This window comes from Mus caroli, chromosome 17 (assembly GCF_900094665.2).
Source record: "Mus caroli chromosome 17, CAROLI_EIJ_v1.1, whole genome shotgun sequence".
Taxonomy (NCBI): Eukaryota; Metazoa; Chordata; class Mammalia; order Rodentia; family Muridae; genus Mus; species Mus caroli.
The window spans coordinates 53,821,594-53,849,474 of NC_034586.1; the positions used below are offsets into that span (position 1 = coordinate 53,821,594).

Sequence of the window (27,881 nt, forward strand, 5' to 3'; positions counted from 1 at the left end):
ATGCACTCACACACACAATGCACTCACACACACAATGCACTCACACACACAATGCACTCACACACACATGCACTCACACACACATGCACTCACACACACATGCACTCACTCACACAGAAGCTCGCGCACAGGGATGGGCAGGTGTTGCTGATGGAGGAAGGGCAGAGATTCAGTCTCCTGGTCTCAGGGTTCTGTCCCTCTATGGGCATCTAGGTTTGGAAGCATGTCCTCCTTGTGTCCTCCCCAGTCGCTTTTCTCACCTGCTCTCTGTTCAGTCTGCAGTCCTTGGCTTGTCTTGAAGGCCAGGCCTGCATCCATGAAGACACCAGCATAGTTCTTCCCACTGCCTGGGGTGCAGCCAATGTCTGCCTTCTCTACCACATCCCAGATCTGCAAGTGAGGTGGTATGGGGTGGATGGAGGGGATAGAAAAAGGTCACCAACCCGTCATGAAGCTCAACCCAGCCGCCCCTGCCCCTCCTTACCCTAACATTCAGCTCTTGACAGACTCAGCTTCTAGCATCCACCACACTCCAGGTTGGGCTGAGAGATGCAAGCACTTACCTTGCTCTGTGTGAGTTTGTTCTTCTTGTTCAGCACAAACACTCCCTTGTCCACAGCCACTAGCCCCACTCGGGCCCCCTGGTTTCCTTCAATCCTGAGTGTCGTTTGTTGCCCAGGTGCGAGATGGTTCTCTCTTGAGTCACCCTTCACCACCAGCTATAGAGAGGATGGAGAAGTAAGACAGGGAAGGGTTAAACCCAGAAAACCCACAGAGGGAAAGAGGAAGGGAGGGAAGAGAAAGGAGGCAGAGAGAACATAAGGGAGGATAAAAGGGGAGGGCAAAGAGACAGTGGGGGAGAAGAGATAAGCGAATGAGAGAGGTGAGGAGAGGGAATATGGACAGAGAAGAGAAAAAAGAGGGGTTGCAAATGGCATGGGTGGGTGGGGGGAGACAAAAGCAGGCAGAAGTCTGGGAGTCTGTGAGCCCAGCCTAGGCTAGTCTACATATTGAATTTTCAGGATAGTCAGAGCTGCATGGAGAGACTCTGTCTTTAAAAAAGGAAAGGGGAGAGAGAGAGAGAGAGAGAGAGAGAGACAGAGAGACAGAGAGACAGAGAGACAGAGAGACAGAGAGACAGAGAGAGACTCACCGTGCCAACACAGGAATCCTTCACATCCACCCACACAGAGTCAGCCACCACCTCCCTCTGGCCACTAGCTCCAATCAGGGTGTAGTAAGCCACCAGGCGAAAGGAAGGAATAAACTCTGGAGTGATGGGCAGGGACAAGACCACCAGGTCCTGGCCAGGCTCCCGAACCTGGCGGCCTGCCTTCAGGAGCTTCCCCTTGTTCATAACCTGGAGGGATGATGGGCTGGCATAAGAACCAGGACAGGGCTAGGTAGAATGGGTACAGGAGACCCCAGGGCTGGGCATGAATCCCTGGGGTGCTGGAGGAGCTGAGGCCCCTGATGGTCACGGACCAGGTAGGTGTAGTATCGGATCTTGGCCTCATGGCCTGGGTCTGTGCGCAGGTGGAAGTTGACATTGAGGTTGTCCCCCGGCTTGAGCTCCATTCGTGACACTGACAAGTGTAGGTAGTTGTTGGAGTTGTGCATCGTGCTGTAGGGATGGGCCTCCATTGTCTTGGTGGCCTGCCGTGGTTCTGGGAGAGTGTCCTTCTTGGTGCGGACCTAGGTGAGGAATCCAGAGAGAGAGGCACGGTGGTTCCCAGAGCTGCCCAGGTTGGGGTGCTCACAACAGGGTCTGTGACGGTTAATATTGATGGACAGCTTGATAGTGTCTAAAATCAGTCAGGCGATGAGCGCTGGCCATGCCGGTGAGGGGATTTTTAGATTAGGTTAAACGTGTGGGTGGCACGGTTCTCCCCTGAGATATTGGACTGGACTGAATAAGAAGGAGGAAGTAAACGAGACACTCAGTGCTCGTTTCATCTCTGCTGGTAGGGTGTGAAAAGCTGCCGTATGCTCCTGCTGCTGTGCCTGCCAGCCACGGAGGACAGCCGCCTCCCACTGTGAGCTGTGCTATACATTCCTTCCTTAAGTGGCTTTTGCCAGGTGTTTTATTACAGCAACGTGGGATCCTCTGGGTGGGCCACGGAGAGTGTCATGAAAACAGCGGAGCTCTGTGCTTCCCTGACCGTGGAGACCAGGGTTGGAGCTCTAGGCACTCACTGTGATGGTCAGGGGTTGGCGGCTGTTGGGTGTGTTGATGCTTAGCTTGGCCACGCCATCATCTTGGGTGAGAGCCTTTGCATTAGATTCCTGAATGACCACCAGCACTTTGCTGGCCGGAGAGCCATCGGGGTTGGTCACGAACACCTGTGGACAGAGTCAGGTGGACAAGGGTCAGGCAGTGTGGTCAGAGTGACGGAAGATGGAAGTTGGGATTAGCCCTGGCTCTTACCATGAGGTCAAAGGGCATGGCTGGCTTGAAGAATTTGGGTGTCTTGGTGAAGTGGATCTGGTACGGGGAAGTGACAATCGGGATCCCACTGCGTTCTGCCTCTACCATGTCACTACCTGAGGAAACGGATGGAACCAGTGAGGGCAGGCTTCCCAACAGCCCTTCAGAGCCCAGCCTCCTCTCTCAGACTAGCCTTGCCACCCTTTGATCAAAGCAAGCCTCACCTGAGTGCAGGATGACAGTGACGGAGACGTACAGGGACTTCCCCACCAGGGCGTCGGCGTTGGAAGGCCGTACCCCCTCCATCAGCACCTTCCGGGTCAGCACTGCATCCCCCACACCATCCTCAATCTGCAGAGGATAGGAGAGCATGAGGGAGGGGGGAAAGTCCCCAAGATAAAGGAGGCTAAGAAGGGGAGGAGCTCAGAATGGGTGGCCTGGTTCAGCAAGGTGAGTGACTGGTAGGGGCACTAAGAGGTGGGATGGGCTCTGGAGTGATGATGGAGCGTGGTCTGGGGGAGGGAGGGAGCAGGGAGAGGCTGCCATTCTAAGCTCTCATTCCAAGGGGTGAGACAGTACCACTACGCGCGTGAGGGAGTGGGCCAGAGAAATCTTCTTATCGCCATCCTGGACCCCAAAAATCACGAAGGCTGTCCCGTCCACGTTTTTCCCATACAGGAACCTGAGAGACAAGGAGACTTGGGGTCCTGGAGACTTCTCTGGCTGTGGCTGAAGACAACCCCCCCATGCGTCACCCCACCCCGCCATGCGTCACCCCCACCCTCACTTGGCTGTGATGGAAACTTCCAGGCCATTTGGGTCATCGATGTAATAAAATGTCTCTGTGGGCTCCACCCGGACCTCGAAACTGGGCAGCACTAGGATGGGGTATGAAGACGATGGCGTTGGCATGGCTGCCAGGGCAGCATAAGCACAATGGCCTCACCTGCTGGATGCCCCAAGACTTACCGTATTCCTTCACCTCAAACTCTGCGGAGAAGATCTGTTTCGGCGCATGTTCATAGAAGGCTCGGATCTTCCACTGCCCCATGCTGCAAGAAGATGAGGAATGTGGCAGGGCCTCCAAGCGCCTCTCCCTCATCCCTCCCGCCGGTCGGGGGAATCCCGTTTTTTGGAGACCCAGATATACTTGACCAGTTCTGGAATGTTCCAAGACAAAGGCAAGATGCCGTGTTGGTTGTGGGAAGACAGAATGTCTCTCTTGACAGGAATGCCATCGGGGGTCTGTAAAGAAAGCATAAGGGACAAAACAGTTCTTTAGAGTCACAACCACCCCATCTCTGTTCACTGAGGCAGGAGTTAAGAACACAGACCTGGGCAACTCAGCCTAGGTTCAAATCCCTACTGTGCCACTTAGAAGCTCTGTGTTCTCAGGTAAATAGTTCAGCCTCTCTGTGCATTTCCTTTTATGTTTAGGACATAATTAATGCAGCAAAAGCCTGGGTGTTTTAAAAGATGAGGGCTATGATGTGTGTGAGTTTGGAGCAGAGGGTGCAAGGAGGAGGAAGGCTGGGAGGGAACTAGGCAGGGTGAGCAGGACCTTGTGCCTTGCAAGGAAGACTTTGACTCTAAAGAAGTGGGAGCCACAGAGGGCTGTAGGGAGAGAAAGGAGGGAACTTCACTCGGGTTTTAACAGGGGCCCTCTACTGGGCAAAGCGGACTGAATTACTAGTAATTCTTCCCAATCTTCAGATAGGGCAACTCAAGTTCAGGGGGTCTCTGCAGTGATCGTTCTGTATAGCCATTTGCTCATGGACCACCTCAGAGGACTGAGTCTCAGAGGAGAGGGTCCCAAAGGGGAGGGGACTCGGAGGGGAGGGGACTCAGAGAGGAGGGTATCCATCTCTGGGAAACTCAGCAGCTGGTACCTCAATGAGGATGACGACTGTCTTGCCCACGGGCAGTAGGTTGTTGTCCACAGTGAAGATCCGATATAAGACTGGAGGATGTGAGGGAGACACACAGAGTCCCCTTAGACCTTAGGCTCTGGGAGGCCCTTCCAGCCTTGGTGTGAGCAGCCTCCCACAGCACTTACCAGTGGAGCCCGGGGTGTAGATGGTCTTGTCTGTCTGGATGAAGAGGTACCCACTCTGGAAGCTGACCATCACTGCTTTCTCCACCACCGTTTCCCCGAAGCTTGCCACCACCGTCACGTACTTGTGCCCCTCCTTATCTGAGTTGAATTCCTTACTGGCTGGAATCTATGCGTGGGATGTCAGGAGTCTGTGTCAGGGAGTGGTGCCCAGAGAGCATCCTCTAGATCCCCTGGGCCTCCTCTCTGTCATCTCCCCTCAGACAGGAGGGGCTCAAGGAAGAAGAGACTCAAGAGGGGAGGGACTGAGAGAGGAGGGATCTTAGAGGGAAGGGTCTCAGAGCAGAGGGTCTCAAAGGGTTGGGGACTGAGAGGGGAGGAAATCAAACGAGAGGGACCCAGAGGGTAGGGGTGTCAGAGGGGAGGGACTCAGAAGGGAGGAGCTCCGAGGAGGATATAGGAGGGAGCCTGAGGGACCCAGGCTGGACCGGAAGGGGCTACGGCTGACTGTAGTTCCAGTTCCTTGCCCACCTTGATGGAGACGCTTTCCAGATGTCCACTGGCTCCTGTCAACACTGTCTTCTCACTGGTCAGCACTTGCCTCTTTAGGAAGTCTTGCACAGTGACTGTGACTGGGATGTCACCCTGAGCATCGTGGGCCTCCAGTACGATGGTCTCTTCGCTCTCCAGCCGTAGGACATTGGGAGTAATGATGGAATACCTGACCATGGGGTGTGGGAGCAGATGTCACCTCAAGGCCTGAGACTTCAGCCCTCACTCTGGCTGGCCCAGTCCCTAGTTCTAGCGTGTTCTAGTTCTCAGTGCTGGAGCAGATGCCTGGATCCACGTTCCTCCCCACACAAGAAGGTACCAAACCACAGCCCACTTTCCCTTAGCCACCAGAAGCTGGCTTTTCCTGGCTTCAGCACTGGGTACCAGCCATAAGGACTTTGCTTGTACTGAGAAAGTGCTCGCTCTACCACTAAGCTATACCTCAGCCTCTTCTCACTTGTCTGTTTGGAAACAGCATCTCACTAAGTTGTTCAGGCTAGCCCTGAACTCACTCTGCAGCCCAGGCTTGGCTGGAATGTGTACACTTCCTGCCTGGGCTTCCAGAGTAGACAGGATGGACAGGTCCATGTAATCAGGCCCAACGTTGAGCTTGGCTTTTGACAGTCCACACAAGGGCTATAGACCCCAACAACCCTCCAGTCCTCAAATCTTAAAACTTACCATTGCCCAAACCACAAGACATCACAGACACCATAAATCTATAGACCTTCTTCTTCATAAGTAGGCACACCAATGCTACAATACCTGAGTTCTATGAAAATAAGACTGTAAACACCCTTACACACAAGCAACCCAAACACTCACATTCTCTCTCTCTCTCTCTCTCTCTCTCTCTCTCTCTCTCTCTGTTTGTATGTATGTATGTATGTATGTATGTATGTATGTATGTCACAGGAAGATGTCGGGTGTCCTGTTCTATGCCCCTCCCTTCCCACACCTTGAGCCAACATCTCCTCTCTCTGAACCTGGCACTGGGCTGGCAGCCAGCAAGCCCCAGTATCTGGTCTCCAGCCCCACAGTGTGGGGTTACAGGCTCTGGAGGCCACTCCTGGCTTTTCTGTGGGTGCTGGGAGTTTGATCTAAGGTCCTTATGTCCATGCAGCAAGACTTCACACCCACTGAGCCATCTTCCAGCCCCCAGCACAAATTCTTAACATCCATGTCTCCCCCCAAGTGGGTGACTCCTAGGTGACTCACCTAGGTGACTCCTAAATTGTATAAGAAACTGCACCCCCAAAAGGTAACTACTTACATGGGGATCCCCAGAGCTAACGGGGAGCTGGCCAACAGCAGCAGTAGCACTAGTAGCTGGGACCCTGAAGCTGGTCCCATAGTGAAGGAAAAAGGTGGAAGGAATGAAGGGGTAAAGGGCAGGGGTGGGCAGAGGTGAGCCGGGGCTGTAGCCGCTGGCTCTTTATATGGCTCTCCTCTCTGGTCCCTCCCTGTTCCTGCACAAGGGGCTGCCCAAAATTTCGCAACATAGTTTCCTAAGCTTTTTCACAAACCTGGGGCAACAAGCCTTGGGGTGAGTAACCCTAGGCACATTTCCATTTCCCTGGAGCTTGAAAGTACCTGCTTGGCTCAGGCTTTTCTTGGGGTCAAGGCCAGATGCTGAACCTGGGCTGGTCCATGTTGTACTTGGTTACACTTGGTTACATTGAAGTCTAGAGTGACCTCCTCCCACACTTAGCTGGGTCCCAGTAACCCAGCACTTCTGGCTGGCTGGCTCTCCCTACCCCCAAGGTCTTGCTAAATTAGTGGGTCGAGACACACCCTGGGTATCAGTATTTACCTTACAATTCAGAACAGTAGCAAAATTAGAGTTGTGAAGTGGCAATGAAATAATTTTATGATTGGGGGTCAGCACAACGTGGAAGGGTGGCAGGTTCAGGAAGGTGGAGACCACTGTGCTCAACAGTTCTGAACTCCTACCTCTACCTCCTCAGTTGCTGGGCATTACCCAAGCCCTACTTATGAATTTATAATCCAAGTCTTTCCTATGAGGAGGATAAGGGGTGAGGGCATGTCCCAGCCCAGAGTCCCAGCTCTGTGGAGTATTTTCTGAAGTGGGAAAGAATTCTGGTTTTTTGAGGATCTGGGAGGGTTTCTTGGCAGTGGGACAGTTAAGCTTTCGTTTTGAAGGCTGCCTAGTAGTTCACCCTCCGGGGGGTATGCTTGCTTTCTAGGGAAAAGAATGAGGTGGACCTTACCTATCCTGTCACTCAGGGTGGCTGAATGACTCTGGTGGGCTTTGAGAGTCATGGAGGAAAAGCCTGCTCTTGTCTCTGCCTCTAGGACTTGTCCTGCCCCTACGAGGACATTATCTCTTTCAGTTGTGTTGGTTTTGTGGTTGTAGGCAGATAATGATTCACAATGCTTAGTTGGTTTTTGTTTGTTTTTTGGTTTTTTGAGACAAAAGTACAAATAGTGGCTTTGGAATGTAGCTCAGTGAGAAAGTGCTTCCATACTCAGTAGCATAGGATTGATTCTGGTGGCACACATCTGTCATCCCAGCACGAGATGCAGGAGTTCAAAGTCAACCTCGCTATGTAGCGAGGTTAGAGGCCAGCTTGGGCTACGTGACACCATTTCTTTTCTTTTTAAAATATTTATATGTATGTGTTGGAGTGTTTTGCCTGTATGTATGTATGTATGTATGTGTGTGTATGTGTGTATGTATGCATGTATGTATGTATGTGTATATGTATGTATATATGTGCATCATGTGTATGCCTGATGCCTACAGAGGCCAGAAGACGACTTTGGATCCCTGGATCTAGAATTGCAGGTGTTTTTGTGTGCCTCATGTGGGTGTTGGGAACCAAGTACAAATCCTCTGTATGGGCAACCAGTGAGTCATCTCTCCAGCCACACAGACCCTGTTTTTAGAACAGCCGATTCTGGTCCATCATGACCAACACACAGGTTTCACAGTAACCATTAACCTCCTCTCTGTATTGTTCTCCCAGCTTCCCTGAGGGCCGTCTGAGGGCCATCTTGCTTTCTGTGTGTGACAGATTTGCCTCAACAATTGTTCCAGATCAATGCTCAGGGAGATTTCTCCTCCTCGCTGCCAACTGCCTCCCGCCCTGGCACTTTATGTGAAAGCAACCAATGTATGCTGAAAACAGACTTCCGGGGTCACCAACCAACTCAGTGCCCACTTCCTCTCTGAGCTGCCACTCAGCAGCCATGGGAGAGCCTGGGGTCTGAGTCTCTTCCTGCAAAGCATGGTATTAACACGGTTAGCTGTTGTCCCCTGGGGTTGCTGGATGTGATCTTGCTAGATCTTGCCAGCTCTCTGACTTTGAAGGTTCTACAGATTTATACATCTGCTGGCTAGGTTGCAAATTCCGAGAAATGAATTGCCAAATTCCTGCTGGCCTGGCTATTGGGGCCATGCTAGCTTAGTTCCAGACCTTTGGAGATGGGGTCTATATAGTCCTGGCTGGCAGAGAACTCTCTGCTTCCAAAGTGCTAGCTGGGATTAAAGGGGTGGCCACCACGCTTAGCTGTTTTGTTTGTCTGCTTTCCTGTTGTATGAGACTGACTCTTCATTAGCCTTGGCTGGCTTCAAAGTTCCCATGTAAGGAAGATGACCTTCGACTCCAACTCATCTTTCCGCACCTCCTGAGTGCTGCGGTTGATGGGCAGGTGGATGCAGGTGGTCACCATCACACCTCATTTGTGTGGTTCTTGGGATGTAACCCAGGACTTCATGCATCCCATGTGCTCCACCCACCTCCAGCCCTGGAGCGCTGGGTTGTCATACCCACCGAGTGCCAGTAGTTTTTTTTTGTTGTTGTTGTTTTGTTTGTTTTCTGTAGCCCAGTTTGGTCTGGAACCTGCCAACCTGTGCTGTTCTGGCTCTGGAGTGATGAGCTGACTGGTGGCCACACCCACTTGACTTGGAACTTTTTGAGTCTTGGGTAGTAACTGGAATCTCCTGTCCCTGATGCCTACTGCCACCATGCTGTCCTCTATGACTGGGATGGGAATGGCTGTGGGGAAACACTTCGAACCAAATGCCCAATCCAAGGACAGGTGTTCACGAAACCTTCCATGAAGGGGTTAAGGGGACAGTTTTGCTCTGATTTCCTGTAAAACATTCATTTTTCCTGACCTCTTGGGGCACGGGGTGGCTGGGAGTTAGAACAAACCTGGCTTGTCTTTTAGCTTTTAGAAGGATTGCGACATCCTTTCTGTGGAAGGCAGAAAGGGAGGGGAGAGGAGGGACGGGGGAGGAGGGAGGTGCAGGCACTAGTTTGCCTCCAAAACTGGGGCTCAAGTTTTGAAACTAGTTGTCTGAGTGTCCCCCCTTTGCCAGCTCTGCTTCTCCCTCTGCCCTACTCCAGACACTCAGTTTCTTGGTCTATTTAATGCATCTTAAGACTGCATTTATTTGCTTTTAACACATCTTAAAAATTGCATCTTATTTGTATTTATTATTGTATACACTCATGCATGTGTGGAGGTCAGAGGACAACTTATGGGTGTTCCTTCTTTCCTTCCACTCTGTGTGTGATGGAATTTAGGTTGTCAGGCTTGGCAGCCAACTCTACCACTCCAAGTGAGCCTTCTTCCTGGCCCCATTGTTCACTATTGCATGATTTACCAGCTGGCTTCTTTCCTGCTTAAGGGGTTTGTTTTTTGTCCTCCATGGACTTGCTTACTCTAATGGGTGGAGGTGGGTAACTGTCAGGGCCGATTACAAAACAGCTAACCCTGTGGCTGAGGAGGAAGAAAGATCAATCCTCAACATAATGGCTAGTATTTATTCCTGCTTCTGGGCTGGCTTAGGATGTGGCAAGGGTCTAGACCTTGTCCTCACCCCCTGGAAGTCAGCAGACTGCAGTGCTAGATGCTGGGAGGTAACCAGGAAGTCAGGAGTGGACCAGTGCCCACTGGGAGGGAGAAAGTGAGAGAAGGAAGACAGATGGGGGAATTCCTGAACCCAGTGACTCTCCTCTAGGGAAACAAGAACTTGTGTCCAGAACTTGGGAAGGGAGAGAGTGGGCCAGCAAGGCAGGGAGCTTGTGAGGGGATTCCCAGCAAGTGGGAGCCCCATGTCCATTGGTCTGGTCTCAAGGCTGTTTATAATGCCTTTACATGCATCTATGTAAACTATTTGGCTAAAAAAATTTGCATCTACACACACAATGAAAAAGTAGAGTTATCCCAGGTAGGGTAGTGTATGCCCATCATTCCAACACTTGGGAAGCAGAGGAGGGAACACTGTTATTTGAGACCAATCTGGGGTACATATCAAGACCTGGAGAGATGGCGCACTGGGTTCAAATCCCAGCACTCACATACAAAGCTAGTGATTTGGGCATTTCTGCATCCACTGATAGATACCCTCAGCAGAAGCAGGGATTCCCTGGGCCCTGGGCAAGCTGGCTTGCTGGGCCAGAGGGAGCCAGTAAACTCTCGGTTCAGTGAGAGGCCTTGGTAAGCAAAGAGACGTGCAGAATGAGTACATCACAGTACATCAACTTTGGACCTACACACACACACACACACACACACACACTCTATCACACACATACACACACACTCACACACATGCACACACACACACAGAGACACACACACACAGACACACACACTCACTAACACACACACTCACACACACACAGACACTGGAGAGTAGTGCAAGAAGGTGGTACACGCCTTGCATTCTTCTTGAGAGGCTGAGTCAGGAGGATTGCCACAAGTTCCAAGCCAGCCTGGACTTCTTAGTGAGACTTTGTCTTAAAATTCCAAATGAGCCAGGTGTGGTGGAACGGGCCTGATATCTCAGTACTTGGGAGGATCAGGAATTTGAGGACATCCTTGGGTACTGAGAGTTTAAGGCCAGCCTGGTGTACACGGAACCCGGCCTGACTATATTAAAAGAGCTAAAATAAAATGCTCTTTGAATAAATGATTCTTTTAAAAAATGAGAAATGCCTGGTGTCATGGTGCACCCATTCAGGGAGGCAGAAGAAGGCAAAGCTCTCTGAGTTCCAGGCAGCCTGATCTACACAGCCAGACCCTTCGATCAGTGGTGAGCCCTGGTTTTGGGAGAGGATGAGAGGAAGGGGCGGATCTGAGCTCTTGATTTCACTCTGGACGACCTGGGTGTGGTAACCCCTGTGCACCCCTCACACTCCCTCCACAGGATTCCCTCCATACTTGAAAGCTCTGGCTCCCATCTCCTGCTTCTCCACTTCTAGGAAAGGTCTTTGCTGCATGTCTTTCCTGGAATCCCTGTCTATCTTGCATCCTCCCCCACCCCCACCAGTAACTCATTAACACCTAGGGACCTTGACCCTGCACCGTCCACACAGCCCAGCCGTGACATCAACTTCTTCCCTGAGCCCTGTGTGGATGCTTGCAGCGCCCAGCTGACAGAGGAGGAGGGGGACAAGGGTAGAGTCCAGCCCTGCACCCTCAGCCTGGTCTCCAGGGACTGTGAAATGCACCAAACACAACACTCAGGTAGGTGTCTCTCACACCCCTCCCTTCTCTGTTCTTTCTTCCCTCCCCTTGCTCTTGCCATTTTTTTTTTTTTTTTTTTTTTGTTAGACATTTTCACTGCTCCTGAGCCCAGGAGGTCAGGCGTGAAGGCTATGCAGGTCATTCCCCTGCTCTCCACTCAGCTCGCTTCCCATTCCCGAGTCCTGTGAGGACATGGGGCCGACCCCACAAGGGTGCCCTCATCTGCCTCACCTTTAGATTGTTCCTTAACCCTCATCCTCAGAGCCCCTCTGCTGCCTGTTGAAGACTAGGCTGTGTTCATCTTTGGAGTGGGGAGGCTTATCACTACCCTACTTCAGCATCTACAACTGCACAGGGCCCGAGTCTCCTCTTGATTGGGCCCTAGCACAGCGCCTCAGGAATCTGTTTTTGAGACTCTGCCTGTTGCTGCCTCAGCCAGGGCTGGCTCCACCTCCCACCACCCTCTCCGTGCACCTCCCCAGCCTATGGTGCTTCTGCTAGCTGGCTGCGCTTTTTTATGTGTCTGGGCTGCAGCTGGTTTCTTTTCCTTACAGTGGAAGCCTTCACCTGGGCCTCTCTCCTCTCCTCCACACCCTGCCACCATGATGCCTCTGCACTTGCTCTATAAGACATTCCTGGGTATCCTCAGGGGAAGGCAGAGGAGAGCCATCTTGAAGAGCTAACTCTAAGGGAATCTCCAGAGATCAGGCCGAGGCTGTTGCTTGACCCTCATGCCCATGTCTATCCATTTCCACACAGACAGGACCTTGCTCTCTAGCCCAGGCGAGGCTCAAACCCTAGTTAACTCTCAGCTTTCTGAATGTTGGAGTTATAGGCTTGAACCATCATGCCGGGCAGCCATTACTTTTACTGGGTGGCCTCAGGTACTTGGCATTCATTAACCCACACTGACTGTGTGTCTGCAGGTGTGGTGGCCATAGGTCAGCCTTGCCTGCTGTTGCTCAGGGGCCACCCATCCCAGTTCTGAAGCAGTGTAATCTAAAGGGCCTGGGCTGCATGAAGTAGGCTAGGCTGGCTAGGTGGCCAGGACTAGGGATCTGCTGCCTCCATCTCCTCAGTGCCAGGATTGCAAGCTTACACAGATCCTTTTTTTTTGTTGTTGTTTTTTGTTTTTCGAGGCTTACACAGATCTTTACGGAAGCTTTAGGATCTGTGTTCCAGTCCTGGCAAGACATGGCAAGCACTTCACCCACCATTCCTACGCTCCGGTGGTGTCCTCTTCAGGGGACACGGGTTCGGCATCACCTTTCCTTTTACCTTCCAGACTTCTGTGGCTGGGTCAGTTCCTGTGTGACCCTCAAACTGAGGCTGGTGACTTGAAAGATCCTTAAGGGTTGGGATGGGAGTGGGGACTTGGTCATGATGTCCCCAGCAGCCAGGGCTCAGCACAGCTTTAGCTCAACAGGTGGTCCTCCCCTCACTGTGAATTCTGCTTTTTCTTTATTTGTTTACTAATCAAGGTTTTATGAAGCCCAGGCTCTCCAGAGCAATAGGATGACAGGCACGTGCCACCGCATGAACTGAGAATTCAGGGTTTGAGATCATAAATGCAGCCTGCCTTAGATACTCAGAACCCTCAAAGTCAAGAGACTGGTCCTTATAGTACCACAAGAGGCTGAACTGCTCCCTGGTGAGGAGAGGGCGTCTTTTCTGAAGGCTCCTTGGGGATCCACATCCTGGATGCCTTGTCCGCAGCGTTCCCTCCGGCTCCCTGCACACTTGGGGACAAGTGTAGGAGTGCGAGGTGCAGGAGGTCTGAGGGCGGCTCACTGGACACAGGGAAGTCACAACAGCTCCCGGCCACTGGCTGTCTTGTTAACTTTGGACAGGCCTTCCCGAAACCCAGAGTCTGTCATCCTGAGAGAGGGTACATAGCAGAAGCAAAGTCTAACAGCTGACTGGGAGCAGACTCTGTCCAGGAGCCGCTTTAGCCCCCACCTGCTCTCATCCCATCCTTCCCTTCCCCAACCCCAGGCCTAGCCCAGTGGTTAGTACATGGGTCTTCTATCCCTGCTGTCAAACCTGCCTAGCTCCCGCCACCCCAGAACTGTCCAGTCCTGACTCAGCTTGCCTCTAAGGCTCCGCAGACATGGGTGCCATAGCCCACCATTCCCTACCAATATTCTAATCCCACCTCTACAGTAATTCCAGACCTGTCCATCCTCCAAGCTGCCCACTAATCCACATCCCTGTAGAGTACCTAGATCCTACCCCTCACCCTCCACAGCTCGCCTCAAAGCCAGCTCTGTCCCATTCCTAGGCATCTTTAAGCAGCACTGGGACCAGCATTAGAGCCACCCATACCTTACCTTTAAGCACCTTTTGGCCCCACCTCCCACAGTCCTGCCCTATGGCCCAGTGCTCTGGGCCAGTTCCAGAGACACCTTGGTCCTGCCACACCCCATAGCTTTGCTCACACTTGCTCCATCTGTACGTCTTCCTCATCCTCCTGTGGCAGCTGCAGGTATGGGTTGTCCCCAGCTGGCTGGAACTTGTAGCCGGTGAGCACGAAGAAGGCCAGTGTGGAACTCTCCACCAAGAGCTGGGGGTGGGGCATGGGGTGAGGTGGGGCTTCCTGGTCACCCACACTCCCAATGAATGACCCATACCCTCCTGGGGACTCCACCTTGCTCACCTGGTACAGCCACTGCCACTGGAAGGGCACTGCTACTTGCAGCAGAATGGCGATGATGCGCGTAAAGTAGATATAGCAGATGACCTGGGGGCACGGGGTTGGCAGGGGCAGGGGAGAGGGAGGTATGGACACAGGACAGAGGTCAGGTCAAGGCTAGGTGCTCAGGGGCAGAGGGCAGTGGGGAGGGACTCAGGCCTGTGGGAAGGCAGGACTCCTACCATGACGTAGTAATGTCGGAACAGCTTCAGCCTGGCCAGGTTCACTGCCACTGTGGGTGGGCACAGAGTAGGGTAAGGGGGGTGGGGGGAGGATAACGAAAACTGGCAGGAGGGGAGGGCAGTGGAAAAGGGGACAAGGTGTGGGGAGTGGTCCCGGGGCAATAGGATGAACAATAGCAAAAGTAATTGAGAAGTGTGTGCGGGTGACTGGGGACAGACAGAGGAGTAAGACGCACAGCCGTGGAGACAGTGGCCCCCAGCACCTGGTGTCAGAGAGAAAGCAGGGCTGGGACAAAGTCCAGGAGGAGGTCTCACCCTTCCCATCAGTGCCGGATGCATCCTGCAGATGCCGAATGGACCTGGACAGGTGGAGGGATATGGGAAGTGTTCAGTACTGACCCTGCCCAGAGTACAGGAGTCTTCTGTTGGGTAGGGCAGGGGCCTCAGTGGGGCTGGTAGGCAGGCAGGCAGGTCCGGGTCCTCACCAGACCACTGGGAAAAGGATGGCACCACAGCAGATGAGATCCACCAGGAACAAGATCTCCTTCCAGAGTCCATAGTCGCTGGCACCCTCCTCACGGGACTCAATGACAATGTATGCTACATTAGCCAGGACCTGTGGGGATGGCAGGGGGCCAGGTGGTATTGTCCCCAACACCACAGACGGAATTCCCTTCCTGTATGTCACCAGAACCACCCAGCCTGTATCAATCCCCAGCATTCCTCTCTGAATCTCTCCTTATATGTCTCCATTGTCTCCTGAGACTCTCTCCCTGCACCTTTCTTGGGACCCCCCCCCCCACCTTATATTAAGTGGGCCCTTTTAAAGTAAACGTTTTCTTGATTCTTTGTGAGTTTCACATCATGCACTTGGGACCCCCCCCCCAGCCTCCACCCCCCCAATACCTGCAGGGGAATCACAATCCCAAAAATCTTCTTCTCCTTGTCCGACAGCATATACTTCACAAAGGCCCAGCCTGAGCCGATCAAGGCAATGGTGATGAAGAGAAGGGCGCCCTTCAGCCTGGGAGACCAGGGGGTGGGGTGGAGGGGTGTGTGTCTGATAATGAGGTGGGGACCCAGCCCTCCCTGCCTGCCTCCCCCACCTGTGTGCAAAGCTGGGCGACTCACAGGTGTGTGATATAGTGCATGACCGCGAGGCCTTCGATGGGGTGGCCCTGGCTGTTGATGAAGTAGTAGTTGATCTGGAGGTGGGCAGATGCATGAGCAGTCAGAGAGGAGGATGGGTACAGGGGAGGGGGGAAGTTAGGAACACAGAGAATAATTATGGAACAAGCAGGTGACTGGGGGTGGGGTGAGATGAAGGTTACAGTCAGTCACCACGGGCTCCCTCCACCCAAGAGACAGGTTAGGTGGGGGGATGGTCAGACAATAGGGTGGACAGTCAGCACTGACTGTGCCAATGGATGTTCCTGGAGGGTTGGTGGCGAGAGCTGGGCTGAGCGGAAGAGAGATGAAATGGACAAGGTGCACAGGCAGACAGATGTCCCATCTCACCATCCCACCCTTGTGTTGTCACCGGGCCCTGTGTGCTCACGCTGTGGAAGAGTAGGGAGACACTCTTGGTGAACGCCAGGGCTGCCATGAGCCAGTGGATCTTGAAGACACTGTATCTGACAGAGGGAGGATGGGGTAGAGAGTGTTCGCTGAGGTGAACCCTCATGTGAGGCCCACAGAGGAGAGGGAAGGCGAGGGTGGGGTAGAGAGGGGCTTTACGTGTTCTTGCAGAGCACGGACACCCAGAAGATGTCTGCGGCCAGAAAGCAGGCAGACATGATCAGGTAGAGTTTGAAGAGGGGGATTTCGGCTGCTGACAAGAAGCCTTCTGGATTCTTCTCCCGGATCATCACCTGGAAGAGAAGGGGTGTGTGTGTGTGTGTGTGTGTGTGTGTGTGTGTGACAATTCAGGTAGATGGCCTTGCCCCTGTAGCTCTAGCTTTGGGTTTCATAAAGTTCTAGTCTCTAGCTCTCCATCTTTCTAGCTAGAAACTCAGTTGGTCCTGTCTCTCAAATGGGTATACAGCCTTAAACCAGAAGCCAGAGGACTGGCATTGGAACCCCAGAAGAACCAACACCCAAGGATGACCCAGTGTCTGTAAAAAGGAAGTGGGTATTTGTATAGAGTCTCCCACATCTCCAGAAGGCTCTGAACAGCTGAACAAGCATGCCAGGGATACAGAGGTGTTACATGAAGTTGATTAGGAGACATCAGGAGGGTCTGCACTGAGAGATGACCCTGTGCCACAGCTCTCCATACCTAAATTCCTCCTGGAGGGAACAGGTCTCCCAGGAGTACTGACACACAGGCTTGTATGAGGGACAAGCCACAGTCTGAGATAGGAAAACCAGTTAACACCAGAGATTAATTAAATGGCAAGAGGCAAGGGCAAGAACATAAGCAACAGAAACCAAGGCTACTTGGCACCATCAGAACCCAGTTCTCCCACCACAGCAAAGCCTGGTTACCCCACAACACCAGAAAAGTAAGACTCTGAATTAAAATCACATGTCTTGATGATGATAGAGGACTTTAAGAATGACATAAATAACTACCTTAAAGAAATAAAGGAGAACACAGGCAAGCAGCCAGAAAACCTTAAAAGAGGAAACAGAAAAATCCCTCAAAGAATTACAGGAAAACACAACCAAACAGGTGAAGGAATTGAACAAAACCATCTAGGATCTAAAAATGGAAACATAACCAATAAAGAAATTACAAAGGGAGAGAACCTGGATTTAGAAAACCTAGGAAAGAGATCAAGAGTCATAGATGCAAACATCACCAACAGAATACAACAGATAGAAGAGAGAATCTCAGGTGCAAAAGATACCATAGCAAACATTGACACAACAGTCAAAGAAAATGCAAAATGCAAAAAGTTCCTAGCCCCAAACATCCAGGAAATCCAGAACACACTGAAAAGTCCAAACCGAAGGATAATAGGCATAACAGAAAGTGAAGATTCCTAAGTTAAAGGGCCAGCAAATGTCTTTAACAAAATTATAGAAGAAAACTTATCTAATCTAAAGAAAGAGATGCCCATGAACATACAAGAAGCCTACAGAACTCCAAATAGACTGGACCAGAAAAGAAATTCCTCCTGTCACTTAATAATCAAAACACCAAATGCACTAAACAATGAAAGAATACTAAAAGCAGTAAGGGAAAAAGGTCAAGCAACATATAAAGGCAGACCTATTCAGAATTACACCAGAATTCTTGTCAGAGACTATGAAAGCCAGAAGATACTGGGCAGGTATCATACAGACCCTAAGAGAATACAAGTGCTAGTCCAGGCTACTATACCCAGCAAAACTCTCAATTACCATAGATGGAGAAACCAAGATATTCCATGACAAAAATAAATTTACACAATATCTTTCCACAAGTACAGCCCTACAAAGGATAATAGATGGAAAAGTCCAACACAAGGAGGGAAACTACACCCTAGAAAAAGCAAGAAAGTAATCTTCTTTCAACAAAACCCAAAAGAAGATAGCCACGCAAACATAAAAATAACATAAAAAATAAACAGGAAGCAACAATCACTATTCCCTAATATCTCAACATCAATGAACTCAATTCCCCAATAAAAAGACATAGAGTAACAGACTGGATACATAGACAGGACCTAGCATTTTGCCACATACATGAAATGCACCTCAGTGTCAAAGACAGACACTACTACAATTTTCCAAGCAAACGGTCCCAAGAAACATTCTAATATCAAATAAAATCAACTTTCAACCAAAAGTTATTAAAAAGGATAAGGAGGGCTGGAGAGATGGCTCAGCAGTTAAGAGCACTGACTGCTCTTCCAAAGGTCCCGAGTTCAAATCCCAGCAACCACATGGTGGCTCACAACCATCTGCAATGAGATCTGATACCCTCTTCTGGTGTGTCTGAAGACAGCTACAGTGTACTCATATATAATAATAAATAAATCTTTAAAAAAAAAAGGATAAGGAAAGACACTTCATACTCATCAAAGGAAAAAAATCTACCAAGATGAACTACTAATTCTGAATATCTATGCTCCAAATGCAAGGGCACCCACATTCATAAAAGAAACTCTACTAAAGCTCAAAGCACACATTGAACCTCACATAATAATAGTGGGAGACTTCAACACCCCACTCTCATCAATGGACAGATCGTGGAAACACAAACTAAACAGAGATACAGTGAAACTAACAGAAGTTATGGACCTAATGGATTTAAAAGATATCTATAAAACATTTCATCCTAAATCAAAAGATTATACCTTCTTCTCAGCACCTCTTCTCCAAAATTGACCATATAATCGGTCACAAATCAGACCTCAACACATATAAAAAGATTGAAGTAATCCCATGCCTCTTATCAGATCACTACAGATTAAGGCTGGTCTTCAATGGCAACAGAAACAACAGAAAGCCCACATACATGGACGCTGAACAATGCTCTACTCAATGATAACTTGGTCAAGGAAGAAATCGAGAAAGAAATTAGAGACTTTTTAGAATTTAATGAAAATGAAAGTACAACATACCCAAACTTATGGGACACAATGAAAGCAGTGCTAAGAGGAAAACTCATAGCTCTGAGTGCCTCCAAAAAGAAACTAGAGAGAGCCTACACTAGCAGCTTGACAGCACACCTAAAAGGAAGCAAATTCACCCAAGAGAGTAGTAGACAGCAGGATATAATCAAACTCAGGGCTGAAATCAACCAAGTAGAAACAAAAAGAACTATACAAAGAATCAACCAAACTAGGAGCTAGTTTTTTAAGAAAATTAACAAGATAGATAAATCCTTAGCCAGAATAACTAGAGGGCACAGGGACAGTATCCTAATTAACAAAATCAGAAATGAAAGGGGAGATACAACAACAGAAACTGAGGAAATTTAAAAAAAATCATCAGATTCTACTACCAAAAGCCTATACTCAACATAACTGAAAATTCTGGATGAAACGGACAATTTTCTAGAGAGATACAAAATCCAAAGTTAAATCAGGATCAGATAAACCATCTAAAGAGTCCCATAACCCCTAAAGAAATAGAAGCAGTCATTAAAAGTCTCCCAACCAAAAAAAGCCCAGGACCAGATGGGTTTAGTGCAGAGTTCTATCAGACCTTCAAAGAAGAACTAATACCAATACTCTTCAAACTATTCCACAAAATAGAAACAGAAGGAATACTATCCAATTCATTCTATGAAGCCACAGTTATGCTGCGTATTCTCCCTGGAGATGGAATGGTTTCTGTGTAATCAGGAACTTGTCACAATTTCCTCTCATAGAGGACTTCATAAGAGATTTTTTTTTTCTACTTCTAACATGTTTAACGTTCCAAACAGATTTAAAAAACTGGTTGAGTGCATATTACTTTTAGGTTCAGAAGATATCATGTACATTTAAGAGGTGTTTAACGATTATAAATTATTTTGATGACTTAAAAAATGTCAATACTGAGTTGTATATTTTAAAATAAATTTTATTAGTTTAATAAAAACAAAATTTACACCCCACCCCCCAAAAAAGGGGAGACACCAGGAAAAAAGTGACCCACAGTAGTCTAATACCATGTACCCATGTTGTGATTGGACCATTCAGGGCATACTGTGTGATCTGTCTGTGTGTGTGTGTAGGCCAATGACAGCTTCAGGCAGCACCTTGAGACACATGTCTTTAAGGCAGGAGAGAACTGACTCCTGCACCTTGCCCTCCAACCTCCACATGCATTGCACAAACACTCACATTCAAAATCAATGTAAACCAAGTCTTTAGGATGCTTGTGACGTCTGAGCATACATGAGGCTGTGGAGGCAGCTCATGTAAGGTGCTTGCCTTGCGAGCATGAGGAGCAGAGTTCAGGTCCCCAGAATGCACCAGGGATGGTGCCATCTGCCTGAGATCCCGACACGGAAGCCGAGACAGGAGGAGCCCTCCCCTTGCTAGCTAGCTTGACACAATCTGTGAGCTTTGAGCCAGTCAGAGACCCCGTTGCAAAAAGCAAGGCGAACTGCGTGTAGTGTCACACTCCTTTAATCCCAGCACTCAGGGGCAGGTGGAGCTCTTTGAGTGCAATGCCAACCTGGTAGTGAGCTCTGGGCCAGCCTGGGCTACAAAGTGAGGCCCTGCCTCAAACCAAACCAAACTAAAGCAAACAACAACAGTATGGAGATAGACAGCATCCTGGGGAATCCACTTGGTTAACTAATTTCTATATGTACATGATACAAGCACACCTGTACATATGAACACATACACACTTCTGAATACATCTGGAACAGGTACAATTTTTGTCTTCCCTTAAATACTTTCAATCAGAGGAGGGGTGGATACCCTATCTTGCATGTCCCACAAAAGCCCAATGAAGGACTTTCAAGAAGTTCATCCAGTGGGTGGCAAGATGGCTCAATGGGTAAAGAAGCTTGCTGCCAAACATGATGACCTGAGTTCGATCTATGGGACCCACATGGAAGAAGAGACAACTGACTCCTGAGCGCTGTCCTCTGACCTCCACACATGTGCTGTGATGGCTCCTCCCTCTCTCCCAATAAGTAAAGTGTGATTAGAAAAACAAAGAAAACCACAGAATGCGGACACAGCTGCTCAGCTGTGTGCTACACTTATCCGGACACTCACAGTGAGGTCGAATGGCTGCTCCTGGCCTGGGATGGAGTTGTTACAGTTGTGGAAGTTGAGGCTGTACTGGCCTTCCTCAGCCCTGGAGCTGATCACAATGTGGAACTGGTCATATGGGGAGAAAGGGATGTCAGTCTGGAGGGTTCCTTAGCCGTGGCCCGGTTTGGGGGAGGTGGGGACATGAGGGCAGGGCAGATACTCACACTGAAGTTGTAGGAGTCATTGAGGTGGCCCAGTCCCAACACCAGATCCTTCTCCTTCCCACTGGGGTCCTGTGTGGGTGGCTGTCTCTCGGATGAGTGCCTGTGTCCCCCTGGGGTAGTTTTATTCCCTGAAACCTGGGGCGCTGTAGGCTTTGTCTGGTTCTGCTTGACTGCAGACATCTCTGTAGGAGATGGGTGAATGACTGTCAAAAGACACATGGGCAGAAAATTCGGGGTACGTCCAGGGCAGCAATAGTGGATGGCATGCAGGAAGAGCTGCAGTGTACAAGTGAGCTCCCTGGAGATGGCCCACTGCCTTGCGTGGCTAAGATGGGAGGGCTCTGGTGAGACACAGCCCCAGAGACTTCGTCCCAGGATTGCTTCTTGCTACTGGTATGTTTCCTCATGTTTGTCATTGCCACATTCCTCACACACTTGACTTGGTGTGAGTGGACACCAGGAGACCCTCACTGCCTATAGCCTGGTGTGAGATTACTTCTGGGTGATACCCCACCCTATTGGGTAAATTTCCTGTAGATCAACATGAAGATCAACTTTCATGAATGAATGCTGTTGAGACAAATAATGACTTTATAGAATTCCTGATTTGATTCAAATAATTTTAGGAAGAACGTTGAAGGAGATGGTTTTAGTTGTCTTACTAGAAAGATATAATAAAGTTAGAAGACTTAAGAACAGAATGTACCCCCTCTCCTAGAATAAAGGCTGCATAACAAGGAATACAGTGACCATTCATAAATTACACTAAGAAGAGAAACAGGCTTGAGACAGATTTGTAATTAAGGAAAAACATTCATTCTAGGTCAGATCTGAGGATGAAGCCACATGCGTGCACCACGATAAGGCAAGGCCATGTGAAACTGCTGCTCTGAGCTTAGGAGATGACAGACTGAAACACCGCTTTGAACTTAAGATCAACATCCTTCCTTCTGTAACTACCCTTTCGTGTAACATTTTATCTATGAGGTCATTTTTTTTTTCTACATAAAGAGCTGTGTGTCTAAAAAGCTATAAAAGGCTGAAAGCAATAATAAAGTTTTAGTGTAGCCCTTTCCTGCTTCATCCAGAGTGTGTGTGTGTGTGCGCGCGTGCTCACACACGCGCCTGAGTTTTTCTTTCCCCTTTTCTCTGACACATGAAGAGTTAACGGTCTCTGGGCCTCTGGCCTGATCAGCAAGAGGTCTGTGAGCCATAGCGTATAGAGCCCAAGTAGTTAAGTTTCTTTTCTAAATTCCCTGCTGCTATTCACAGGAGCTAAACTGTTAGAAGCCACCACCTTTTGGCCCCAGAACAGCGAGCATTAAACTGCCAAATGTCATCTGCACTGACCCCAGCCACTGATGTCACCCCTGGCTGCCTGCTTTGGTTTAATTTCCCCAGTAGTGTTAAAGCTCTGCAGGCCACCTGGACTTACCGTGGTTGTCCTTGGGGGTGCCTGCTGGGTCTGGTTTCGGGGGACCTGACTGGGTGGGAGCTTCAGGGAGAAGGCCAGGGGAGATGAACAACTTCTGCTCCCCATATTTTCGGACTTGGACCCTGGGGTGAGGGGAGGAATCAGGAAGGGGGAGGTCAGGTATAGAATGTGTAATGGATGCCCTTCTTAAGGGGTTGGTACATTGCTCTGAGCCACTGGTCACCAGCTCTCAGCACCCGGCCATTGCCTATCACAGGAGCTCACACACTCATGGCTGCCTGTAATAGCAACAATCACTGGGAGAGGCCATTTCAGCACCAAATTAAAAGATCACATGGCCCGGTCTACAGAGCGAAGGCCTGCGAGTCAAGATTCTTGGCTGAGGCAGGAGGACTGCAGGTTCAATGTCAGCCTGGGCTACAGAGTGGATTCAAGGCCCAGACTGGTAAAACTTATTGAGATCTTGTCTTAAAAAGTACAAAGAGGGCTGGGGGTTTCTCAGGGGTACTTGACCCCCGCCTTCCCCAGTGAGGGGTTGGGAGTGTGGCTCAGGGATGGAGGTTTCCATCGCCCCCACCCCCCTTAGAGTCCCCTAGTGAGAGGATGGTGGTGTGGCTGGGGTATGGTACTTGCCTATAATTTCTAAGGCAGTGGGTTCAGTGGGTTCAGTTTCCAGCAGCATGTATGTACACACACACACACACACACACACACACACACACACACACACTCATGAAGTACCATGTAGCAAGTGACTAGCTTTCTCCCTAGGGCGGCCCCACCCCAACTCACTGCAGGTCCTTGATATTAATGAGGAACAGGACGAGGAAGTTGCTGCTGTTTCTATCCAGAGGGCATTCATGGGAGTTCCGTCTCTGGGGAGTGGACAGAGGGGGCCGGGGTTACCGCTGGCCCATGGACCCAGCCTTGTTCAGTGTGCTTCTCCATCCACCCACTGCTTTTCCCTGCCCCTCCTTGGCTGTAAGCGTAACATGGAGAAGAGAGGCCCCCAACACCATGCCCATTCTCCCTCATCCCTTCCGATACCTCCACTCACCGAGTAGGAGCGGACACTGCCAGACCGAACTCTGCTCAAGCTGAACCCCACCTGATGGAAAAAGAGGAAAAGGGAAGGGCTCCCAAACTGTCCTCAGCAGCAGAAGAAACGAAGCCTAGTTCTGCTCTGCTCTGAGACAGGGACTAGCCAGGTAGCCCTGGGTGGTAAGGTACTCACTATATTGTCCAGGTTGGAACTTTCAAACTTGCAGCAACCCTACTGCTGCCTCAGCATGCAGCACCGCTACTGGCTCATCTCACAGGTACTGAGCACCCACTATGTGCTAGCTTCTCAGTGTCCTGCCCCATCCTGGACCCACAACGCTCATGCAGATTGCACTTCCTGATTGGTTTGACCCACCTAAAAGGTTAATGGTGCTGGGCAGAACAGAGCACGCTTGCAATTCCAAGGGCTCTGGACTTGAGGCAGAAGGGGCTTCACTTTGAGACTAACTATATGAGATCCTGTCATAAGAGAAGCTGTCAGGAGAGGCTGCTTGCCAGGAGCAGGAGTTCACGCCTTTTAATCCCAGCACTGTGCCGGTATGGATCTGTGAGCTCAAGGTCTACATATTGAGTTCCAAGACCCTGTCTTGAACATTACCTCTCTGCCAGAAAAAATACAAGGCCACTCCCAATGGGTCATTTATATCACACCTCTTCACCCAAGGCTCAGGGAAAGCTACTGAGGAGGAGGAGGAGGAAGAGGAAGAAAAGGAAGAGAAAGAGGAAGAGTCAAGACTGTAAAGGCAGCGGCTGAGGAGGGCAAGAGGGCATTGTCCTCTGAACACAGCAGCTGTGGTTGCCCACACAGGATCGAGTCAGTCAACATTCCAGCATGGAGGGAAGAGGGGTGCTTGAAGCCCTACACCTAACTGGGGAGCTGTGGACAGCTAGCTGATGGATGCTGAGTGAGTGAGAGTATGGCCCCAGGTGAAACAAACAAACAAAAAAGAGCACTGGCCTTTGATCCCAGCACTTGGGAGACAGAGGCTGGCAGATCTCTGAGTCTGTGGCCAGCCTGGTCTACACAGAGTTCCTGGCTATTTGGGGCTACATAGTGAGGCCATATCTTTTTTTAAAAAAAGGACATGAGATTGGGGGGAGTCTGGGAAGGTGGGAACGGATCTTGGAGGAGTTAGGGGGAGAAGCGAGTATGATTAAAATGCATTATATACATGCATATATGTTACATATATACTGTCTGTCTAATTTCTGATCCTCCTGCCTCAGCCAGCAGGGACACTAAGATGACTAATCTGTACCCCCAAACCCAGACTGCATGAGACACTGTATTCATTCTTAGGTTGACAGGTGGGGAAGGCTATGAGACTGGCCACAGATCACACCGGTGAGGGACAGAGTTAAGACAGAATTCCAGAACTTGTGCACTGAGCCCTCCCATAAGCCCCCTCACCTTTGGCAACTTCTTTTCTGTCTCCTGGAGGCTGAGTCGCAGTAAGCTCAGCTCTACTTCCAGGGAACCATTGGTGTAGAATCCGAAGCTGTTCAGTTGGATGTCAGCTCGCTTCTCCCCCTGCAGGAAACCAAAGACATAGTGGCACAAGGGCACTCACCCCACCAAGTCCAGCACTACTGAGTGTTTCCCTGAGCGTCTCTATACATTTTTATTCAGGACAGGAGCACGTGAGAAAGCCTTCCTGGGTACATCGTATTGGTGCTGGTGACATTTTCCTACTTCAGTCCGAGGCAGCTAGAGGGTGGGTTTGCGTGTCCAGGGGGTGAAACCTTGGCAACCCCATGACAGACCCCATATAGACGTGCACCATCCCGAGAGCGGATTACTTAGTTAGGTTGGTGTGAATAGTTTCGACTTCCCGGAAAAGTTTTCGATTCTATCTGGGCTAAATCTTCAAAGTAGTCTCCTGCCACTCCCCTAAATGAATTCCAGGAAGATCCTACCAGGTGGTACCCCTTCCTCCCAGAAGGTCCTATGGTTGTTACCAAGTGTCCCCTGAAAGTTTAAGCGCCAGGAGTCAGGGGTCCCAGGAGATGAAGCCCCGCCCTCTAAGCCAGGCCAACCCATTACGAGCACCGGGCGGGGAGACCCCGGGACGAGACCACTAGCGGCCTGCAGTGGGGGGTGCGGCTGCTCCATCCACCGGCGGAGCTATGGGGGGAGACAGCGAGGCCAGGCCTGCGGGGCTCACTGTGAGAGTCAGCCGGTGGATACGGCCTGAGCAGCCGCTCAGCATCAGCACCAGCAGCGACAAGTATCCCCATCGGCACTGCGTTGGGCTCTCGCCGCTGAGCCCCCTCCTCTCGCTCACTGCCATCTCTGGGGCTGCGACTGCCCCCCCGAACACAGTCTCTGACGCCTGATAAGGCCTACCCACTTTTCAGCCAATAGTCGCACGAAGTGGTCTAGTCACCCAATTAGCAACTGAGATTCTTTTGATTGTCAGAAGGCCTCCCAAATGGGCGTGCTTATCCTTTTCAGCCCCGGCTTTCATACTCTCCAATCGCTAAACAGATTGTCCCGGATGTAGTTTGAGGAACAGGACGATTCACCAATGATCCAGGAACCCATATCCGTCCCTTAAAGCGGAATTCCTTCAGCAACTCTTAACGGTCCAAGACTACATTACCCAGAATATAGAGGGAGCAGATCCGTGCAACGAAGCATGCATAAACTACATTTCCCAGTATTCCCAAGGACGCACTTCCTCTCCCACCCCTCACTTCCCCGGTACCCTGCTCCGGGCCAGAAGTAGAGCTTTTAGTCAACGTATGCGTCTATGAGCTTACCTTGTTTCAACTTTGTTGGGCCACCGAAAATCCTAAACTTCTTCGCACTATGCTGATCTCTAATCCTCGGCTGAATGCCACTGTAGGTCCTACCTGAAGACTCCGCCCTAGGCGTAACCTTGCAGCAGCTGAGTCCCTACTTCAACCTGAAACATTGGCTCCTCAATTCCTACTGAGTCCTCAGATCTGGAAGAGTCCCAGCTGCTGGACCCTAGTTGTAGCTTACAACTCGTAATTAGATTGCTGACCCTGGCGCGAAGCTTCCCACCGTAGTGTGATACCTTTATCGTCACTGGTACTCTGAGTCCTTCTCCACCCTCCTCCACCATCCCTCTACCCCACTTTACATCTCAGAGCTTAGCCCACAAGCCACCAGCAGGTGGGGCCAAGGCCTATTGGAGCCTCTGTTCCACCACTGGCTCCAGGGCGTCTTTCCTCAGAAGTCTAGACTGCTCTTCTAGCTGCAACACAAGGGTGTTTTGACACTTGCGTAGCGGCGGAGAAAGCACCTACAGCTAGGGAGAGTGGGGTGGGAGCCACCAGGGCCTCTTCCTTTTATCCGGGAGCCTTAAGGGGGTTTACAAGGCGTGAAAGGACTTTTATGATTGGGAGGACCCGAAATCCTAAGCCCCAGGGTCCCAGAATCTAGAGGCAGTACTGATTTGGGCCTCTCTTATTGAATGAGGCTGGAAAATGTGTAGTCAAGTGCAAGTGCTCGGTGCTGTGCGTGCATGCGTGTGTGTGTGTGTGTGTGTGTGTTTGTGAGTGTGTGCCTAGCCCAGAACGGTGCCCAAAGGACAACCTGTCCTCTGTTTCTCAGAGGAGACTCTGGCGGGAAGGAAGAGAAGTCAGGATGCGGTGGGGGTGGGGGGTGCTAATGGACCTGGCCTTGGCTGGATGTGCATCCTGGGCAAGATCGAAGTCATCCCATCTCTGTGGCCGGAGGGAAACAGACTATTAGTGGGACGAAATGGAGATTTCTGGAGCCGAGTAGGTCCCCGCAAGAGCCTAATGACCAACCACAGATTTTCCCTGCCATGGAGTGGGGAGACGTGGGAAAGACTGCTTGGATTTGGGGTTTTGATCTCTTGACCCTTTATAAAAAATGTGAAGTTGAAAGGAAAGGATGAATAGTTTGGGATGGCAGAGGAGAGAAATTTGGGGTACAAATTTGGAAAATAAATCAAGGCGTCCTTTGAGGTGGCGCATGGCCCTTTAATGGGGGGCGGGGCATCATTTGGACTCCGCCCTCAGAGCCCCCCGCTGGGGGCTCGGCAGAGTAGAGGCGTGGAAAGGCACGAAGGGGCGTTGTAATCTAGGCTGGTGGGCGTGGCCGGGCGGTGGGGCGGGGCGA

At 50.4% G+C, this 27,881-nt stretch overlaps 2 protein-coding genes across 5 annotated transcripts in view; both read right to left on the reverse strand.

The window, feature by feature from the left end:
* The window catches only part of C3 (complement C3), a 25,295-nt gene extending 18,814 nt beyond the window's left edge, over positions 1-6,481 (reverse strand). The window contains exons 1-15 of the mRNA XM_021186132.2: positions 6,307-6,481; positions 5,013-5,202; positions 4,485-4,650; positions 4,318-4,388; positions 3,579-3,673; positions 3,398-3,480; positions 3,216-3,306; positions 3,008-3,110; positions 2,653-2,779; positions 2,429-2,544; positions 2,197-2,343; positions 1,486-1,695; positions 1,154-1,360; positions 564-719; positions 261-390 (exon numbers count right to left, since the gene is read on the reverse strand). Of these exons, the coding sequence (XP_021041791.1) occupies positions 261-390; positions 564-719; positions 1,154-1,360; positions 1,486-1,695; positions 2,197-2,343; positions 2,429-2,544; positions 2,653-2,779; positions 3,008-3,110; positions 3,216-3,306; positions 3,398-3,480; positions 3,579-3,673; positions 4,318-4,388; positions 4,485-4,650; positions 5,013-5,202; positions 6,307-6,386 (1,972 nt within the window). The 5' untranslated portion in view covers positions 6,387-6,481. The remainder of the gene's footprint in view (positions 1-260; positions 391-563; positions 720-1,153; positions 1,361-1,485; positions 1,696-2,196; positions 2,344-2,428; positions 2,545-2,652; positions 2,780-3,007; positions 3,111-3,215; positions 3,307-3,397; positions 3,481-3,578; positions 3,674-4,317; positions 4,389-4,484; positions 4,651-5,012; positions 5,203-6,306) is intronic.
* A 6,469-nt stretch (positions 6,482-12,950) lies between these two features.
* Gpr108 (G protein-coupled receptor 108) lies at positions 12,951-26,103 on the reverse strand. Of its 4 annotated transcripts, none has more exons than XM_021149139.1 (17): positions 25,930-26,103; positions 25,176-25,295; positions 23,760-23,810; positions 23,495-23,577; positions 22,703-22,824; positions 21,268-21,449; positions 21,065-21,169; positions 16,149-16,282; positions 15,970-16,045; positions 15,543-15,616; positions 15,318-15,435; positions 14,897-15,027; positions 14,727-14,770; positions 14,412-14,461; positions 14,194-14,277; positions 13,976-14,100; positions 12,951-13,415 (listed from the first exon to the last, which is right to left on the reverse strand). In XM_021149139.1, exons 1-17 carry the CDS (start codon positions 26,053-26,055, stop codon positions 13,343-13,345), a joined length of 1,698 nt encoding a protein of 565 aa, XP_021004798.1. In that variant the 5' UTR covers positions 26,056-26,103; the 3' UTR covers positions 12,951-13,342. The 4 variants fall into 4 exon arrangements, with proteins under 4 accessions (XP_021004798.1, XP_021004796.1, XP_021004799.1 ...); XM_021149137.1 differs by having other exon boundaries at positions 21,268-21,470; XM_021149140.2 differs by lacking the exon at positions 25,930-26,103 and adding an exon at positions 25,724-25,895.
* Positions 26,104-27,881: the final 1,778 nt, after the last annotated feature.

Excerpts from the sequence above, each read along its gene's own strand:
- Gpr108 (XM_021149137.1), bottom strand. The coding sequence starts at position 26,055 with ATGGCAGTGAGCGAGAGGAGGGGGCTCAGCGGCGAGAGCCCAACGCAG. Across the intron at positions 25,296-25,929 it reads TCCACCGGCTGACTCTCACA|GGGGAGAAGCGAGCTGACAT; the intron begins GTGAGCCCCGCA and ends GGTTTCCTGCAG. Across the intron at positions 16,046-16,148 it reads TCCGTGCTCTGCAAGAACAC|ATACAGTGTCTTCAAGATCC; the intron begins GTAAAGCCCCTC and ends TCCCTCTGTCAG.